Source organism: Alligator sinensis, unplaced genomic scaffold (assembly GCF_000455745.1).
Source record: "Alligator sinensis unplaced genomic scaffold, ASM45574v1 scaffold367_1, whole genome shotgun sequence".
Lineage (NCBI taxonomy): Eukaryota > Metazoa > Chordata > Crocodylia > Alligatoridae > Alligator > Alligator sinensis.
The window spans coordinates 141,135-161,104 of NW_005843051.1; the positions used below are offsets into that span (position 1 = coordinate 141,135).

The 19,970-nt window shown below is 44.8% G+C and overlaps 1 protein-coding gene across 8 annotated transcripts in view; it reads right to left on the reverse strand.

Annotated features, from left to right (window-relative positions):
* TSPOAP1 (TSPO associated protein 1) overlaps positions 1-18,190 on the reverse strand; it is a 90,552-nt gene extending 72,362 nt beyond the window's left edge. For 6 of the 8 annotated variants that reach the window (XM_025193434.1, XM_025193438.1, XM_025193433.1 and 3 more), the window contains exons 1-7: positions 16,686-16,764; positions 14,441-14,530; positions 12,976-13,098; positions 12,217-12,321; positions 11,800-11,850; positions 3,728-3,920; positions 2,311-2,546 (exon numbers count right to left, since the gene is read on the reverse strand). In XM_025193434.1, the coding sequence (XP_025049219.1) occupies positions 2,311-2,546; positions 3,728-3,920; positions 11,800-11,850; positions 12,217-12,318 (582 nt within the window). In that variant the 5' untranslated portion in view covers positions 12,319-12,321; positions 12,976-13,098; positions 14,441-14,530; positions 16,686-16,764. Of the gene's footprint in view, positions 1-2,310; positions 2,547-3,727; positions 3,921-11,799; positions 11,851-12,216; positions 12,322-12,975; positions 13,099-14,440; positions 14,531-16,685; positions 16,765-16,789; positions 16,874-18,085 lie in introns of those variants that run through there. The other 2 variants (XM_025193440.1, XM_025193439.1) reach the window with 2 other exon arrangements.
* Positions 18,191-19,970: the final 1,780 nt, after the last annotated feature.

The following is a 19,970-nucleotide window of genomic DNA, read 5'->3' on the forward strand; positions in this document are numbered from 1 at the left end:
ATGTTCTTAAAGTTCCAGGTCTTGGAGTCATAGGATGTCAAGAAAATCCAGCTTTCCTTGAAAAAAGTAACTTTTTACTCTAGAATTAGAGAGCAAAGCTTGACAAAATGAAAGGAGGACAACCTAAGGTCTCCAAAAACTGCAGGCAAAAAAAGATTTCTGAGTGCTATTTATTCTGCACTGATATAAAAATAGGAAAGACTTCCTTGAGTAAATTACTACAGAAGAACTATAACATAGAAGTAAAGAAAACTTTATGGAGCAAAATTAGAGCAAAATTTGCCTACTATATGTCCAAGCCTGAGCCAAATCCTATTTTGTCGCCAAGATGTAAAAATAGTATTTAATATCACTTCCACAGAATTTACAACAGATTCCACTCTATAAGACTAGGCTTGGCCAACTGTATATGCTCAAAATGGTTCCACTACAGCTACTAAGCCATCTAACTCTGAGTCTGCCTGCTACAGCATATTCACTCTGTGTAAGCCTCCAAAACTTCATTCAAAGAAATGCTCTGATGGAAGAGAACCCATCTACCTTTTCAGTTCTCTGATTGGGTCTCTTGCCCAGGAAGCAAGAGGCTCAGGTTCCAACTCCCTTTCTGAGGGAGTCTGCACCTACAATTCACACTTGCTCTGCAAAGTAGCCAAACCAGCATGCCATGGGCTAGGGAAGCCTACAAAAACTATCCTCTTGAAGCTGGCTTGGTGGGCAGCCAAGAAGGAAAGATACGTAGAAGCAGACAGAAAGCACATAAAGAGAAGCCAGTCTCTGTGGCTGGGTTAGGCACTGGACTGGAAAAAAAGAGCAAGCCATGGATTTTATGCCCTGTTCCTGCTCCCAGTGCTATTTCTGCGTTTTGTATTGAATGCAGTATAACCTCAGAAATCTATTTTTCAAAATTCCAGAATTCTCAAAAATCTGGCACTTCAAAAATATATACTACATCAGGAGTTTTCAACCTTTTTTGACCAGTGTACCCCAGCGGCCGGTCACGTGGGCGGCAGGGGAGGAGTAGTAGCAGCAGCACGGGGTGGTGGATGGCAGCAGCAGCCACCGTGTGCAAGCTTCCTTCCCTGCATCCAGCCGGCCGGGCAGCGCCAGACTACGCACTTTTCTTATATTTCAAAAACCCAGGATTTTCAAATTTCCAGCAGGTGCTAGGTCCCAAGGATGCCAGATTTATGAGGTTATACTGTATTCCTAGATCTCTCCACAGGCACTTCAAAGCTCTTGGTCTATGATGTTCCTGAGAGCAGCTGCTAGGGATATCCCAGAGCAGCTTCACCACCACATTTCCAGACCTGGTATGTGTGAAGGGGAGAAGATGGGTAGGGAATGCTCATAGTCCCAGCAATGGTGGGGATGCAGCATACACAAACCCACTGAACCCAGCAAAGTACATAGAATCCATAGTCACTGTTCATTCAAAAGCATGACCAGGGGAGTTACTACTGTCTTCTGCATAGTAGAGTAGCATTTTACACACTTGACCAGAAAGTGGAAGACCTGAGTGGGAGGCTCTCCTCAGCCACAGCCCAAGAGAGTGCTCTAAATACTAAGCTGCAGCAGATCCTGAAGAGAAGTGCTCTCCACAACCTCTTGCTGAAGAAGCTGGACAGCCAACACTACAAGAGTTGAGGAGCCAGAGAGGGTGAGAGCAAACGAAAGATAGTCAGGGCTCTGTCCCAGAAACAAAATAAATGCACAAAAAAACTCCCCATGGAACTCAAAAAACTGATATACCATTTCACAGAGCTCTTCTCTGGCTGTTTTCTTTTCAGAGTGCAATGATCTGCACCAGTGACGACACATAGGGGGTGCACATGCACCCCCGAGAGCGCCAGTGTACCCCGAGACTGGCCGCGGTTGTCGCTTAGGCAACGGGCAGGGGGGGCAGGCAGGAGCGCCGGTCCCCCCCCACCGCAAGCACCAACCACCTCAGTCAGTGGGACTGTCTGCAGGGGGACTCCCCCCAGTCAGCAAGATCGGCCAGGGGGGAACCCCCCTGGTCCCCCACTCACTGACTGGTCACCCAGGGGCCACATGGCCCCCCTGACTAAGGCAGCACCAGTCGCCCATAATCTGCACAAAAGCCCACCACATAGTATGGCCAAGTGAAGAAAGTGCAAACTTCTGCAACAACTTTCTGCAAGTTTTCTTCATTGATTTCTCTAGTTCTTGGATACAGGTTTTAACAGGCAGTCATAAGTGTAGCAATGCAGTACTAGTATATATGATACCACTACTGTCTTACCCTCCAGTGGCTAATAAATAGGGACACCAGAAGCAACAGCCAACACTGACCTCTGGAGTGGGGCAGGACTTCGGACTGTTCTGCACCGATTCTGATTTTGAAGAGCTTGATTGGGACTCCATTTTCTTGGCCGGCTTCTGTGAGGCACCAGCACTTGGGAGTGGAGTTTTGGTGACGCTAGGTGCGGGGTCAGAGACCTGAGGTAACGGCTCCAACTCCCCAGTCCCTTCATCATTCGTTGTCTTAGTGCACTGAAGAACAGGAGATGCAGGGGCAACATCAGGATCTGAAACCAAGCATTTCACTGGTTACTCCAAGCAGAAGGAAGAGCAAACGATAGCAGCTGTGAGCACTCTGCTGTCTTTAGCATAGTCAGCCTATCTTGAGGGGAGCTGTCCAGAGACACAGTTAACAGGACCATAGGAAAGTAGGGCTGAAAGGGGCCTCACAGGGGCCTCTGCAAATTACAAGTTGTGAAGGGGATCTCAGCCCTGATCCTTCTCACACCTCACACTTTTGTCACTCAGGGGCAGCCCCACTGAAGTCACGGGATGAAACTAGTCTAAGCGAGGGAGAATGAAATCTTCAGTCCTACATGCTACCATAGGACAGATCCTATCTGCATAGGAGTTGGGAAAGCTTCTAGGCTTCATTATGACTGCCTGGTCCTGTGGACTTTTCTGCCCCAGCACTAAGGGTGAAATAACTTATACCCTCACAGTCCCAAGGTAACCACACGCCAGTCAAAAACTGGTGAAGTATAAGTGCATGCCATCCCATACCCAATGTCTATGTCAAGGAGGGAAATGGGGGCAGTTGGATCAGGAGCTGACTATGTTGGCTTTACACTGATTGATCAGGGTCCCCTCTCCCCTCGCTGGAGGAATTCTCAGCTTTCTTGTTACAGTCATATGCTCATTAATTTGTCCCACCTGAAGAAACAAAGAAGCTGGGCTGGGAAAAGAATCTGGCCTAGAGCCTCTATTATACTATGGAGCTCAGCTGAGCAACGCCTTCTCATGCCCTAGAGGGAAGCACTCAAGTCAATGCATATTGATCCCTCACTCTCAAGTAACATATTGTTCAAACAGCTACAGACAAGTTTTCAAGTAATATGGTAGAGTATTATATAATCACTTTCTACAGTTTCATTTACACTAATGCTTTATGATGTACCCTTTCATGGTCAAATGTGTTAAATATCTCTTAAAGACTCAGAATCTACCATAACTTATCAGTTGGTTTTAACAACTAAAATGTTAAATATATGTAGTTCCAAAACATAACAGATCTCAGACAATTGTTCATAGGGTTTTTCAAGAAAGGCATAAGAAAGATTTAAAAAACTGCCAGTATTTGTCCCAAATGTTTCTATTTTCCAGGGGGATACAGGGAAATCTACAGCCAGGAAAGCCAACAGACAATGTATTCACGATCAAAACACCTATCAGCATTTCCAGTAATTACCCTTCTCCCAATGACCACCCTGTGGCTGCGGGGTGGAAGAACAGGGAGCAAGTGGAAGATCACAAGTCACCAACGTGGAGGTGAGAAGGTCAATCTTTCCTGTTTGTAGTCGGAAGTGTTTGAGTTCCTGAGACAGGAGACTGAACTGCTCTGTTTGGCTGCGGCACTGATCCTCAAGGTCTCTCACCCGGGCCTGACAAGGAAAAGTAAAGGCAGAGTAAGGCACAAGAACAGCCCTAAATTGGCAACAGACCTCCGAATGACAGTTACCTTTGTTGGGTCCTTCCACACAATGGAGCCCCAGAAGGGGCCTAACAAATTGAGCTGCCCAGGGATGGTCCATACAGGTCAGCAGCCCCCTGTCAGTCAGCCCTCTGAAAATCCCACCCTCGCTAGCAAGCTTGGGAAACATTCAGCTCTAAAACACACTGATCCAATACTCGAAATCCACATTACAGGAAATGACTGCCTGGGGATAGGGAGATGCAAGTCAAACCAAGGCTTTGATATGGGGCACTTGGGGATGGAGTGTGGATTTTCACTGTTGTTTCAAACATCAATGTCTGATCTCCAAAAGGGACTGATCTATTAACTCTCCATCCACCCAGCCACACAAAAGGGATCCAGGGAGTCCCTGTGTGATCCCAGGACTCCAACAACCCTCAGTGTCATCCTCCTGGCTTTTGTCCCTCTGACAAGAGACTCTAGACAGCCCCAGAGCAGCAAGGACAATGAGGGACAGCATTGCATCAGGCACAGGAAAGGTGGGAAGTAACTGTTAGCAGAGGAACCTTTGAGGACATCTAGGGGTTCACTTGCAGGGAAGTGAAGGGCTTGTTTACGCTAGGAAATGAGTGTGAATGTTCATAACCTCAGCATTTCCACCCCCGCCTCCAACTTTCCCCTCCAAAATAGAAATAACACTGCACTCCTTTGGCCTCTGAACCTAGAGATCCCACACACCTGTCTTCTCCCGAGATGTGGGCACACACATTCCTAATGGGTCACTGTTTGGCTGATCTCCCCATGCTGAGTTCTCACCAGAACAGGAGAAACCAAGGCTCACAGTTCATCAGTATTCTAGGTACTCAGGCTCCCCAACCCCTTCCAATAAGCAGGGGAGACTGCCAGCCTGGCACTATAGCATTGTAAACATTGCCAAAAAGATGCCAGCCAGCTTTATTCCAGATCAGGTTTTTCAATGTTGTTCCTAGTTTCCACTGCTAATCATTAATGGCTCTGACTACTCTTCACTCTTCAATATCCAATGAGAGCAGGTTCTGTTCATTAGCTATGGACCTCTATCCAATCCTAAATTATTCCATCTACTCCCCTTTGCCTCCAGGATTCCCAATAGTTCTACAATATTAGTATCATAGTTTAATAGGCCTCAATTACATAATGAAAAAACTTGCTGTTCTCAATGTGGCAAACCCCACTGAATCAAAACCTTGAAAAATCATGAGAATGGCTTAAAATCATGACTTTTAAACTAGAAACTGGTTGCATTTTTTGTATTTTTTCTACTTTCTGAGGCTGTAAGTTCATTTAAGTTATATTTTCCAGTTTTTCTCTGCAGCCATGAGAGCTAGAAATTGCCTTTAAAAAAAAAAAGCTAAGAATCTTCATTTAAATGTTGTTCTCTTAAGAACTAGTCTTAAGTAAGACAGCAAATATAAAGTACATGCCAAGAACCAAGAGAAAGAACAACACTTCTCATCCCTTTTTCACATTTTATATTATTTTAATCTCACACTTAAGAGAATAGCTTCAAAAACCTCAAACAAATTGTTAGATGCACATGAATTAGAGGTACAGAGAGTTTGGAATAGGTCTGATAATCTCAATAAAGCTCCCAAAATCCCATTTGGTTAGATTTTGTTGTTGCTGCTGCTGCTTTGGAAAGAGAAAAGGTTTTTAAATAAGAAGTGCCCTGCTCTGCCGAAGCAGCAGTGGTAGCACCTATAATTACTAGTTTTGTTTTTGGGAGATGACATCATGCAAGGCATGATAGAAGTTTAGTTTAAATATATGCATGAGGCAGTAAATTAAGGTTAAACTGCAGGAGGAGGATGCCCTGCTTGGTAAGATCGTATCAGTACCTGCATGCAATCCAAAGTATTCTGTCAGCAAAGAAAAGAACAGAAAAACATTTAAAACCGTACAAGCAAAAATATCAAGAAACAGCAAAGCATAACAAATTCCTCAATTTGGGTAAAATTATTGTCTCCATTAGTCTGCAGCATGTACCAGGTTCCTTTCTGACAACTCCTAAATACATATCAACTTCCACAGGCTAAAACATGAAAGAAGCTGCTATATAAACCCTGCCACAAAAACACACTCTCTGAATCATGAAGTGTTTTACGGTAATAGCTTCTAGTCTTATGTCTCAAATTCATTTCTCCCAGTCACAGAGTTTTAAGGCTCACTATTGGTTTTAAATACTCTCACCTAAATTTTCTCCTGAAAAAGAGCTCTGCTCTGCTGGATATGAAAACTATGAAAGTTTCGACAGCGTCTCTTGCATAAAAATGCAAGACAATGGCTGGGGCAAGACTGGGTTGTGGTAACAAGACGGCCACAAGAAAATTAAACTCCGCTAATGTTTGCAACCCATTAGGTGTCAAGACAGTGAAGCATGAGGTACCCAATACCAGACCCATGCCATAAAATAACAGAAGTGATGGTTAAAACTGTTGGCAGAAACCTGACACTCATCATATATGAATCTCCAAGCTAAGAAAGCGAGAGAAATAGGTTAAGCCAGTGTAACTAGAAGAAGGCAAGGAAACTACATGTATACTTTAACTGAACTAGCAACTAAAGAAGTCAAAAGACTGAATATGTATCTCAAGGAAAACCTGTAGAAGGTGCAGGTACAGGAAAAATGTCCTGTACGTGACATCCTCACATTTCTCAAAACAGGCATCCAATGTCTAAGGTGTATGTCTGGAGCTTTTTAAATGGACCATCACCGGTACAAGCTATTACAAGTTTGCCCCACTGATAAACAAATACCCAAAGACAGGTCCAGTAACCAATACCTCTAAGTATCCTGTTTGACTACTCCAGGCCCATCACATGTAATTGAACTTTAACTGCAGGGGCTGCGCGAAAAACACAAGTCTTCACACCTAGACAAGCCCTAAAACAGGAGCCAGGTGATTTGAGAATTGTAAAATGATGGTCACCCTTTTCCTCCCTGTTTTGTTCAAACTTTAATCAGCCAACCATCAAGGAAAAATGTTTTGAAGCTATACAGTTAAACAGTATAAGAACTAAGCAGATTGGCCAGCAAAGTGTGTGCAGTCCAGGGAAGACCAAGAAGCCATCCTGCCACCCAGCTGATAAGTGAAGGATCCACGCTGTGAGGCTGTACAAGAACTGCTTCCTGCCTGCATTGGGTAAAGATCTGTTTGCAGCTAAGATAATACAAGGACTAATAGCTCATTTTATATTGGGACAGAGTCTTTCTGTAATTCAGTTTTGTAGCTTGTTGGTAGTTATTAAAGTAAGCCTTGCTGCTATTCATCAACCGAGTGTTGTGTCAATTCTTAGAGCACTAGGTTTAAAAACCTGTTTTTAAGTGCAATGTGCTCAGCACCAGAGAAAGTAAGACTTCTAGGTTTGTTGCCTGCACTTCCGCCAGTGGCAGTGATTGGCTGCTGGGGGACCCCCCTCCCGGTCAGCAATTGGCCACTGGTGCCACCCCAGTATCACGAGGCACCATTCACCCATGCCTTCACAAATAACACTCCCACACTTCAAAAATAGCATCTCATGATTTACATTCTAAATCTCTTGATTTTTTAAGAGTTTGTCTCTGGTTTTTGACATGGTGGGGTTGGCAATACCAATTCCCCTACTAAGTCTAGAAGGGTATAGCACCTCTCCTAACCCTGGTTACTGTATCTCAAAGTTCAGGGGTTGCTACTAAATCAGGTGTGAGAGTAGTGGTTCATTGTTATACTCAGATTCCAAGTCAAAGAGCAGACACCAAGTTATGAATGTGAAAGCCTCCCAAATCTAGTAATCAAACTCTTAGGCTCAGGCACCTTGAAACCTCCCAGACATCAATCACTGAGGCATCTCAGAATGAAAACTCAAGTTAGCACAACAAAAGGAAACAGGCAACAGTGGGTGGTGTGCTACTCTCAGTATTCAAACCCAGTCAGCTTTGAGATAGTGACTAGGTGAGGAAAATGGCAACGGCCCTGAAAAGGAACTAAGCTGGTTTGAATGCTTCTTGGACAGGCATATCCAAAGGGTAGTAAAGAGAACCTGCACCTTCACCCCATGCAGATTCCCATAAGAATCAGTGCTCTCTCTGTTCCAATTCAGCATTAATACGCACCCCCTAGCAGAACTGGTGAGACATCACACGGTCAAATAACAGTAAGATAGAGATGAGACAGTTCTATATATCACTCTTTCAAAGAGAGAGAAATGCCACTGATACTAACTACCCCTATACTGAACCAGCTTACAGGTGAATGAGGGCTGATTAAAGCTGCTGGCTGGCTGAGGAAAACCTTGTGAAGATCTGCAGCTATGGGCCTGTCCGACTGTCAGACACATAAGTAGAGCTCTTGAACTCATGTCACAGCTCCTCCTGGACCCCTGGTTAACACCAAACTCTAACAAAACAGCAGGCACCATACATGTATTCTGCCATTTCTAACTGTGTCCCACTGTTAAAAGATAATACTCAGCCTTGACAATTCACACCTCTATGGGATTTCAGCTGCCTTACACTGAAGTCATTTCCTTCAGCTTGGAAACTTCAGCTCTGAGACAACAATAACTGAGGGAACAAGCAGTGGCTCACTCCCTTGGTATCAAACCCTCACTGCATCAGCTTCCCCTACAGTTTCAAATAAAGAATCAAGTGTCAATCCTTCGTTGTGGATCTAATGAGTTAGGACAGGATTTTGTAAAGGTTACCTCCTGGAAGCAAGACTGTTAATCACTTCTCTTTAGTGGCACAATGGAGCCATCCACAAGGGGAAAGCCTGTTTGAGCAAGCATCCGAGTATTGCTAGGAAGAGATCCACCTGACAAAGAGAGGGAAGAGCATCTTTTCAGACAGGCTTGCTAACCTAGTGAGGAGAGCTTTAAACTAGGTTCACCAGGGCAATGAAGACCAAAGCCCTGAGGTAAGTGGGTGACCCGGAGGAAATGCAAGCAAGAGTGGGCAGCAGGGGAGGCATTCTTATTTGTCCTGAGAAAGCAGGGCAATCAGCTCGTTACCTGAGGTGCCTGTACATGAACACACAGAGCCTGGAAAACAAGCAGAAAGAAGTGGAAGTCCTTGCACAGTCACAGAACAATGCTGTAATTGAATAACAGAGACTTGGTGGGAGCTCGCATGACTGGAGCAGTGTCATGGATGCGTACAAACTGTTCAGGCAGGGGAGAAGAGGAGGAGTTGCACTTCATATAAAAGAGCTGTTCGATTGCTCAGAGCTCCAGTATGAAACTGAGAATAGGCCTGATGAAAGTCTCTGGGTTAGGTTCAGAGGGGAGAGCAACAAGGGTAATGTCATGGTAGGGGTCTGGTATAGACCACCAGACCAGGAGGAAGTGGTGGATGAGGCTTTCTTCAGACAGCTAGTGGAAGTTTCCCAATCACAGGCCCTGGTTCTCATGGGGGACTTTGATCACCATGACATCTGATGGGAGGGCAATACAGCAGTGTGCAGGCAATCCAGGAAGTTTTTGGAGTAATGAGGACAACTTCCTAGTGCAAGTGCTGGAGCAGCCAGAGAGGGGCCATGATCTTCTTGACCTGCTGCTCACAAACAGGGAAGAATTGGTGGGGAACGTAGTCATGGATGGCAACGTTGGCAGCAGTGATGATGAAATGATTGAGCTCAGGATCCTGAGTAAAGGTAGGAAGGAGAGCAGCAGAGTAAAAACTCTGGAATTGAGAAAAGCAGACTTCAACTTACTCAGGGAACTGATAAGCAGGCCTCCCAGGGTCCTTTCCAATCATAACTTTCTATGATGTCACACATTCATTTTCTGCTCCACTGTAGTCCAGGGGCAGAGGAGCACTAGCATATGTCCAGTGTCATTTCCCCTTTGTTTTCTTCTCCTAAAAGGAGATCCTGGCCCCACTGAGGTTAATTGAAGTGTTATCATTGGTTTCAATAAGATCCAGATTTCAGCCCTTGTGACTTGCACTCTGCTAAGTGCACTATCAGAACTTATTATATTATACTAAATATAATAGTAATAGCAGTGCCAAAATGCTTGGTTCTGTTCGATGAACAGTGCTGCAGCCCATAAGCCTGCAAGGCTGTTTATCAAAGTACATGCAACTCCTGCAATCAGCCCTGAATTGAGCTTTTCTCTGCAGTCATGTCTAACCAACCTGATTATCTTCTATGATGAGATGACTAGCTTTATGGATGCAGGAAAAGCACTGGATGTGAGAGATCTTAACTTTAGCAAGGCTTTTGATACAGTCTACTACAATATTATTGCAAGCAAGCTAAGGGAGTATGGGTTGAATGGACTGTAAGGTGGATAGAAAACTAGCTCAAACATTGGGCTCAAAGGGTAGTAATTAACGGCTTGCTGTCTAGTTGTCAGCCAGTATCAAGTGGAGTGCCCCAGGGGTCAGTCCTGGGGCTGGTTTTGTTCCATAGCTTCATCAGTGACCTGGAAGATGGGATAGAGCGTAACCTCGGTAAGTTTGCAAACAACACCAAGCTGGGGGGAGTAGTAGATACGTTGGAGGTCAGGGCTAGGATTCAGAGAGACCTTGACAATTTGGCATATTGGCCAAAGTCTCAGGAGGTTCAATAAGAAGTGCAAAGTCCTGCATTTATGCAACATGGAGAAGTGCAAAGTCATACTGAACCACTGGCCATTGTACAGGCAGGGGAATGACTGGCAAAGCAGCAGTTCCGCAGGAAAGGACTTAGAGGTTACAATAGACAATAAGCTGAATATGAGCCAACAGTGTTCCTTTGTTGTGAAGAAAGCTAACGACACACTGGGCAGCATTAGTAGGAACATCGCCACCAGATCATGGGAATTCTTTCCCTCTATTCAGCACTAGTGAGGTCACATCTGGAGTAGTGTGTGCAGATTTGGGCCCCCAGTACAGAAAGGATGTGGACACACTGGACAGAGTCTAGTGGAGGGCAATGAAAATGGTGAGAGGGCTGGTATACATGACTTCTGAGGAGAAGCTGAGGGAACTGGGCCTGTTTAGTCTACAGAAGAAAAGACAGAGGGGATTTAATAGCAGCCTTCAACTACCTGAAGAGGGGTATTGAAAAAGAATGGAGATAGACTGCTCTCAGTGGTGGCACATGACAGAACAAGGATCAATAGTCTCAAGTTGCAGCAAGGGAAGTTTATACTAGATATTAGGAAAAACTCTCTCACTGGGTGGGTAGTAAAGCAGTGGAACAGGTTACCCAAAGAGGTTGTAGAATCGTCACCCTTGCAGGCTTTTAAGACCTGGCTGGACAAAACCTTTGTGCAGTGGTCTAGTTGAGGATGGTCCTGCTTTGAGCAGGGGTTGGACTAGATGACCTCGTGAGGTCCCTTCCAACCCTAATTTTCAATTATTCTACAATTCCTGGGAGCTGGTCTGGAGACTGGAGATCTAACTCCTGCTGGTTCCAAGAGCTACTTCATACCTCACCCCTCCCTGTTCCACATAAAAGCTGTTTCTCCAATGCACCTTACCCAATAAAAGCACAGAGCATGTAATATAAAAGAAAAACAAACATGCAGAGATTTCCTCCTAGAGGAGATTCACAGAAGAGGAGCAGGCATGACTGATATTAATTATGCTGTTTATTGCAGCACTGAAAGACACTCAGGTGATGAATATTCCATACTGTATCCAGTCCAAGACCTGGGCTGGACTTAACAGCTGCTCTGCCTTTCTGACAGACATCTGTGCGCCACTGTTGTGAGACTGTTCAGCCACTGGTGCTGTTTTGCTCATGCTGATGAAGTCACATGCAAAATGCAGAGCAAGACAATATTAAAGGATGCGAGATGCTAAGCCTGCATATATCACCCTGACTCTGTCTTTGTCTTACCTCTAATAGCTGTACTGCTCCTTCATGCTCCCTTTTTGCCTCAGCCTGGGCCTGGGGTCAAACAAGAGACAAAAAGTGTGTCACAAAGCATCCTTCAAAATCTCACTTCTGCTACCATTATCTTAATAAGCATCTTATAGATTTAAAAACCTGAATAGAGAAACTTGACTGGAAACATCCTTGATCTAAGCCTTGTTAAGTTAGAAGTTTGCATGAAAACAACTCGCACTGACCAGGTATCAGGGCTGCTCTGCGCACTGACACTTCCCTGGAATAGTGTATCTGGTGAACTTGCACATACCTCTTCCCTGCACAGCCTGTCCCTTCAAGGAAACACAATGCAGAAGTCCCATCTGTTTGTAGGGAATCAGAGAGTTAAAGTGTTCATTTTCTCACTCTCTCTCACTCGCTACATACCTGCTGCAGCCGCCTGACTTCCTCTTGTTTCTCCCGCAGTACTAGCAGTGCTTCTTCATGTTCAACCTCCAGCTTCTGCCTTCGCTCTGCCACATCTCTCATGTGCTAGAAAACAAGTCGCACACAGTTTAGGAGAGGTGTTATTAAACCATTGCCTTCTGGATCTCTCCCAGGGGCCCTATCCTCCAACAACAATCTGATAGGCAGCAAGTTGTTTTTCTCACACAGTAACTAAACAAATGGGAAAGCAAGCTTCTTAATGGGAGTGGAGTTCCAAGAACACATTAGGTAGGTCCTTTGCCTACCATAGTTTGCTCTGAGTTGCACCAGCAATACAAACAGTCAGAGTTGCCTCAGACAGCTTCACACTGCCAAATTCCTCTGCCCCCTTGCTCCTTCTCACTTCACAAAGAGAGGACATCAAGCAGCAACTCAGGTCAAGAAGCTTAGGGCCAGAACGCACAGCGCACTGGCCAACCCTCATCTACAAAACCAACTCCATGATATCCAACATAACTCAGACAGCATTGCTGGACAAGGCTGAAGATATGAAATGAGATGCTCCCAGCAGAGGCTAACAAAGCTTCTTCTAAAAGATTGTCTAGATAACAAAGGCCACAAAAAGCAAAACTGTATATAAATGGCCCAAACAAACCAGGAAAACAGACTTTTTGCTACCATTATCCCCTTTCCTGTAAGGCCATTCAGAACAGTATTCAGCATCTTTGCAGCACCTCCAGAGGCCTGGGCCTTACTGACCTTCAGCACCTGCTCTAAATTCTCCAGCTTGGTTTGGAGTCCTTGGCTCGTCTGAATCGCAGAATCCCGTTCCTTAGTGACTAAAACTACCTGCAGCTTCAGGTCGGCATTCTCAGATTCAACCTGTAAAGGAAAGGCTACTGATTCATACAAATGGTCTCAGGCACTCTTTGAAACAATAGCAGAGGTCCATCACTTTACACAGCTACTCCGTGGTCTTCCATCAGCCCATCTTCTCTCCCCTCCAACTGGTAGTCAAACATAACCAAATATTCATATATTTGTATGGGGCTTTAATCTGTTTAACAGATATTCATTCACCTACTGAGTTTCTACTATATTTGTCTCCCCTGCAACATGTGGAGTTTTCTGGAGGGGATTTTTCCTTGAGAAACCTTGGAAGCTGTGCTCTGTGATCTGGAAAGGGTGGGACTAGAGGCAGAGAAGCATGCAAAACCCCACTATAACTTGATACAACTGTTGTGCAATCACCTCTATTCACTATGGATTGTGCAAGAGGCCAGTCCTTAATCTCTAATGGGAATGTGCTATCACTAAGTTATTATTAGCAGTTCAAATCACCAGAGTAAGGCAAATGCCTCCTTGCTGTACAAAGGCCTGATTAATATGCTGAAAGAGCTAACCAGCAGGAAATGACCAGACTTTGAGAACAGAGGTTTGCTTTTCTGGCTCATCTGTATTTCATATGCTAAGAGAAAGAGCCAAATTAAAGAAAAAAAGACACATCTTTGAAATGCATCTGCCCCTTCCCTCCAATCCCAGCACTAATTCTTTATCAGTTCCCACTCACTTGTGCACATTTACAATATTTTTATAAGCTTCAAGGTGCATTTTATGATTACTTTACTGTTCTGCACAGCAAATAGCTGCAGTCCATATGGACAAGTCTTTCCTGTCTGTTTTCCATGTTACTCTGTGAATCTGGGACTACTTTTCTTGCAACTATAATGCAACTGATTACCAGGATGTAATACCTTAATGGGCACTCTACAAACATGGAATGATAGCTGTCTCAGTGGGCACCTTAGGGAGGATTCACCCTGATGGGTGTAGGTGGCCATCTCCTTCCCTGCTTCAAGATCTTTATTAGGCAAGGCAGGTCTAACTAGCACTTGGGCCAATGCCTTGCTTTCTTGACTATGCCCTCCTGGGGCCAGCACTCTCTTTCAGGGGTAACAGTAAACTCATCTCACATTTCCCCATTGACAAGCATCTTATGGCCACCTCTCTTCACTTTAACCTCCCCACGGTGGATTCTGTCCTGTCAGGGCCTTCACCACCTCCGTGACAACTAAAACCCGTGGACATTCCCCAATGTGGGGAATCCAGGCCATAGTTTTATCCTAGTCTAGTAATAACCTCTGCATAATACAAATGCTTTGCAAGTTCAACACAAAGGAAAAGTTAATACTCCATTCAGAGGAAAAAAATCTTCACTGACTACCTGTCCTGCCCATTCAGCCTTCTCATTAAGTCGAGAGTTCTGCTCAGCCAGTCGTACATTTTCACTTTGCACCTCCTCCAACTGGAGTTCCTGTCCAGAGAGAACAAGTATTACTACAGTCAGGTTCTCTGATTAACTGAAAACAGCTCCCTGATCTTCCCAAACTAGAGAGAAAAGGTCAGCTCAGGGCTTACTAAAAGAGCTGCATGCATCTGGATAAACACACTTGCAGGCTTATTCAATGCAGCACCATTCAAAGAACTGGACCACACATTTTGGCCCTGCTATTACTATTATATTATAATATGCTAAGTTCTGACAGTGCACTCAGCAAAGTACAAGACACACGAGCTGAAATCTGGATCCTATTGAAGCCAGTGGCAACACTTCAGTTAATCTCAATGGGGCCAGGACCTCCTTTAAGGAGAAGAAACCAAAGGGGAAATGACACTGGACATTTGCTACTGGCCCCACCCGCCTGCCCCCAGACTAGAGTGGAGCAGAGAATGAACACCTCTGACATCAAGGACTCATAGAAAATTATGGTTGGAAGGGACCTCACAAGGTCATCTAGTCCAAACCCCTGCTCAAAGCAGAACCATCCCCAACTAGATCATCCTACAAAGGCTTTGTCCAGCTGGGTCTTAAAAACTTCCAAGGATGGCGATTCCACAACCTCTCTGGGTAACCTGTTCCACTGCTCTACTACCCTCCTAGTGAGACAGTTTTTCTTAATATCAAACCTAAGCTTCCTGTGGTGCAACTTGAGACCGTTTCTCCTTGTTCTGTCATCTACCACCACTGAGAACAGTCCAGGTCCATCTTCTTTGGAACCACCCTTCAGGTAACTGAAGGCTCCTATTAAATCCCTTCTAGACTAAATAAACCCAGACCCCTCAGCCTCTCCTCAGAAGTCATGTGCCCCAGCCCCCTATCTATTTTAATTTCCCCCTGCTGGACTCTGTCCAGTGTATCCACATCCATTCTGTACTGGGGGTCTCAATTCTGCACACAGTACTCCAGATGTGACCTCACTAGTGCCAAATAGAGGGAAAGAATCATTTCCCACAATCTGTTAGCAATGCTCCTACTAATGCAGCCCAGTGTGTCGTTACCTTTCTTCACAACAAGGGAACACTGTTGGCTCATATTCAGCTTATTGCCTACTGTAACCCCCAGGTCCTTTCCTGCAGGACTGCTGCTTAGCCAGTCGTCCCCCTGCCTGTACAATGGTCAGTGGCTCTGCAGGACTTTGCACTTCTTACTGAACCTCCTGACATTTCTTTTTGTCCAGTATGCCAAATTGTCAAGAACTCTCTGAATCCTACCCCTCACCTCCAGCTTATCTACTACTCTCCCCCAGCTTGGTGCTATTTGCAAACTTGCTGAGGATGTGCTCCATCCCATCTTCCAAGTCACTGATGAAGCTATGGAACAAAACCAGCCCCAGGACTAACCCCTGGGGCACTCCACTTGAAACTGGCTTCCAGCTAGTCAGCAAGCCATTAATTACTACCCTGTGAGACCAATGTTTGAGCTAGTGTTCTATCCACCTTACAGTCCGTTCAACCCATACTCCCTTAGCTTGCTTGCAAGAATGTTGGAGGAGACTGTATCAAAAGCCTTGCTGAAATCAAGGCATATCACGTTCACTGCTCTTCCCGTATCCACAGAGCCAGTCATCTCATCACAAAAGGCAGTCAGGTTGGTCAGGCATGACTTCCCCTTGGTGAATCCACCAGGAAGCACCATTCGCATCACAGGCACTCCTCCACCTGGCTCTCACTGGAATGAACCTGCAAGCCATGGTCTCCAGAGCACCAAACCAGGACCTTGGTGGAAGCCTCAATGGTGAGTGGTCCTGCCTGGACAGACACGTCACAGTCGCAAGCAAAGGAAAAGCTGGCAGTGGCTCTGGCGTTGTGACATCCTCCAATCATTTATCTGGGTCTCAATCTGTGGCCTCTCTCTTCCTGCCTCTCTTTCCAAGCAGACCTTCTCTAGCAAACTTCACTATAAGCTGGCCTGTTTGATGCTCCATGGTCCTGAAAGGTTCCCTTTTTGCTGATAAAGCTTGCAATGAAGGAAGGTTAGAGAGAGTTTCCAGGCAAAGGCCCTAGCAACCTCCCTCTCACTCTGCACTCTAGTTAAACAAGGGACTGAGACCAAGACTTAACAGCTGAATTTGAGCTACTTACACTAAATACACATAGGTTAGCTACCCTTAGATGAAGAAAGAGCTTACCTTAAAGGCTCCCTTTCAAAGAGGAAGACGGTAAAGTGACCTGTGAACTGCTTGCAAACTCCCCTGTTTGTTGCCCCTGTTCTGTAGGCAGCAAGCATACTTACCAGTTCTTTGCATCTTTTGTGCTTTTTCCTCACTTCATGTTCAAGGTTTTCACATTTTTTACGCTTTTTCCTGAGCTCAAATTCCTGCATAAGAAAAACAAAGGAGGCCACAGAGAAATACTACGTCAAATACAAACCAGCAACCTAGATTTTCTCAGGGGGCCTATAAAATTCAAAACCAGGTTCCCTAATCATACAAGCTTTTTCTCTCTTTTCTCTGCGAAAAATCTCTGTGAAAAGTACTTGGGAAAAAAGCGAAGGTGTGTTTTTAAGAAGGGAACAAGAAATACCCAAGCCATATAACTCTTTTATGGGTCCCTTTCTTCTTCCCACCTTTTCAAATCTGGACACAGCTCACTGGTTTCACACTTGCACTGCACTGTCTAACTCAGTGGTTCTCAATCCCAATCACCAAAACTGCAGCCCATGTGACATCCTGTTAAATCATTTTTTTAATGGATACACAGGAAGTAAATTGTGTGGGGGCGACCCACATAACACATTGAGAGCTGCAAGTATGGCCCACTATGGCAAATAGGTTAAGAAACACTGGCCTAACTTCTGTCATGCTCAAGGAGGGCAAGACAATACAGCAGTCAGCACCAGTAAGGTGTTCTGAGCGCTCTATTGTCGAAAAAAGGTCTGTACAAATTATTTTACTTTAACTGAAAAAACCCACTAAGTCAGCCACGCATCAAATCCAGATAGTTACCTAGCAGTCAGGAGAGAGATGCTGTCTCTAGCTGCTTGCTACCTATTTTAGTTCTCCTGCTACTATACATTTTATCAGACTGTAAACTTGGATAATACTATGAGCAAGCCTAGTTTACTGAGATAGTTCAGACGGGGAAGTGAGATGATTGTTGAGACAAGTTCATGACAGGACATACATATCTCAGGTTGACAAGAGGATAAGCTCTGTCCAGGAGACAGCAGGTTCACTTGGGTTCCCTTTTAGTTTTTGCCAAGGTGTTGAGCTGCCAGTGGTGCATCTAGTACATGTCATTCAAGCAAGCAGTCAGCAAAACACCTTAGGACACTTTAACATGCATAGGGAATCATTTCAAAGGGGGAACCACCAGGTCCTATACCTCAGCTGTTCTTTCTCAGCTGTTTTTTTTACATAAGCCAGTTCTCCAGCCCCTCCCATCTCTGCAGACCAGCTGAACCTAGAAACACATCACCCCAAAGGTCATGGATGCAAGAGAGATAAAAGAGGAATGCTCTACCCAGTTACCCTAAAACAAACTTCTTTGAAGTCCCAGTGGAAAATCCCAGATAGGCACATCAACTCACCAACTGCTCTCGTTGCTGGCTATTCTCTTGGTCTGCTAATGCATTTTTCAAAGGGAAGTTTTCAAGTTCTTCACAGGTATGGCCCAAAGGTAGCACTCCTGGCTCCACCTGGAGATGGAGAGAAGTCCCAGCAGATTGTGAGAAAGAGTCAGGACAGCACAGCACAGGAGGGAGAGCTTTGCTGTCCACAGAGCCTAAAGCAGCAGAAGCTCATCAATATTTCTTCTCTGCGAGTGTTCGTGTGCTCTCCTGGGTGGAATTTCACCCAAAAGAGCACACAAATACCAGTAGACTCTCCCTATGCCTGAATAATAGTGTTTCTACCCAAACGCTTACAAAAAACAATTTTTTCAGCCATTTGGTTGGTCTAATAAATGATAACACATTTACTCAATGAATCTCATCTGTCTAAGCACCTATAGAACCTCACCAAGAACGTGAATTACCTTCTACGGAACTTTTAAGCCACCTGTGACAAAATAAAGACAAAGCAACCTTTAAAAAAATAACAACTCTCTAGGTCACTTAGCTATTCAGAGTTTCAAAAGAAGGGGACTCTGCATCTAAGCAACTAGCAAAACATTTTCTCCCTTTTTGATTAGCTAGAGCACGGGAAGCCCTAAACAACTCTTGCCAAGTGCTTTATGAGTCAATTTTCTTTTTGTGTTTCCAATTGTCTTGGGGATAATAAACTAGCCCTGAGGAAAGAAAGAACTCAGGGTTTGCATTCTCTTTCTAGTTCCTGTGGGGTGAAACCATCCACCAGCTCAACCTGCCCTGTTAAATATGATAGACAATTATGAACAATTAGCCTTTCTAGAGTTAGAGTTTTCTTCATAGAAGGGGCAAAAATTCCTAGTTCTCTGCTAAATTATGTGGGCTGTTACCATAAAATTTCACACTGAATTTAGGCACCACTTGAATTTTCTGGGCAGTTTATTTCTGTTTTTTCCCAGAGGCCCAGGGAACATAGGGAAGACAACAGATTACATTAAATCAGTCCTGAACAAGGGAGGGATCTCCTACAACACCTGGACGCTTTCAAATCTACTAGACCAGATGACCTGCACCACCCAAGAGTCCTGAAAGAATTGTCTGAGTGTATAACAGTGCCACTGGCCAAGCTGTTTGAAGAATCGTGGAACTCAGGAATGGTCCCAAATGACTGGAAGAGGGCCATTGTGCCCACTTTTAAGAAAGGGAAGACGGATGACATGGCAAACTACTGACCAGTCAGTCTAACTTCGGTCCTGGATAAAATATCTTTGAAAAATGTGTTAAAGGAGGTCATCAATGACAAGCTGGTAACTGAAGGGGTGTTAAGAAGCAACCAGCATGGTTTTGTCAAGAGTAGATCATGTATGACTAACCTAATGTCCTCCTACGGCCAGGTAACTAGCCATGTGGATGAGGGACACAAGGTTGATGTCATTTACTTAGATTTCAGTAAAGCCTTTGATTCTGTTTCCCATGAGATTCTCTCAATCAAACTGGAGGGTACTGGGCTGGACCAGTCTACAGCGCCGTGGGTGGACAACTGGCTTAGGAGGCTGCTTGCAGACCTGTATTTGATGGGATTGCCTCATCCTGGAGGCCCATCTCCAGTGGTGTCCTCCAGGCAGGGACCGGTGCTTGGACCTGTGCTCTTTAATATATTTATTAATGACTTGGATGAGGGGGTGGAACGCAGGGCTGTGCAAAGCTTCAGTCACTGACTCAATTCAATTCAAATCCAAATCAAATCAGGAGACCCTTTAATCTCTCCGAATCGAATCAGAACCCTCCAAATCAATTAGGAAAGATTCAATGATTCGGACATAAACACAGCTTTAAATGTTTGTCTACATACCTTGAGGTACCAGGCGTGGCTGAACTCTGAGATGCT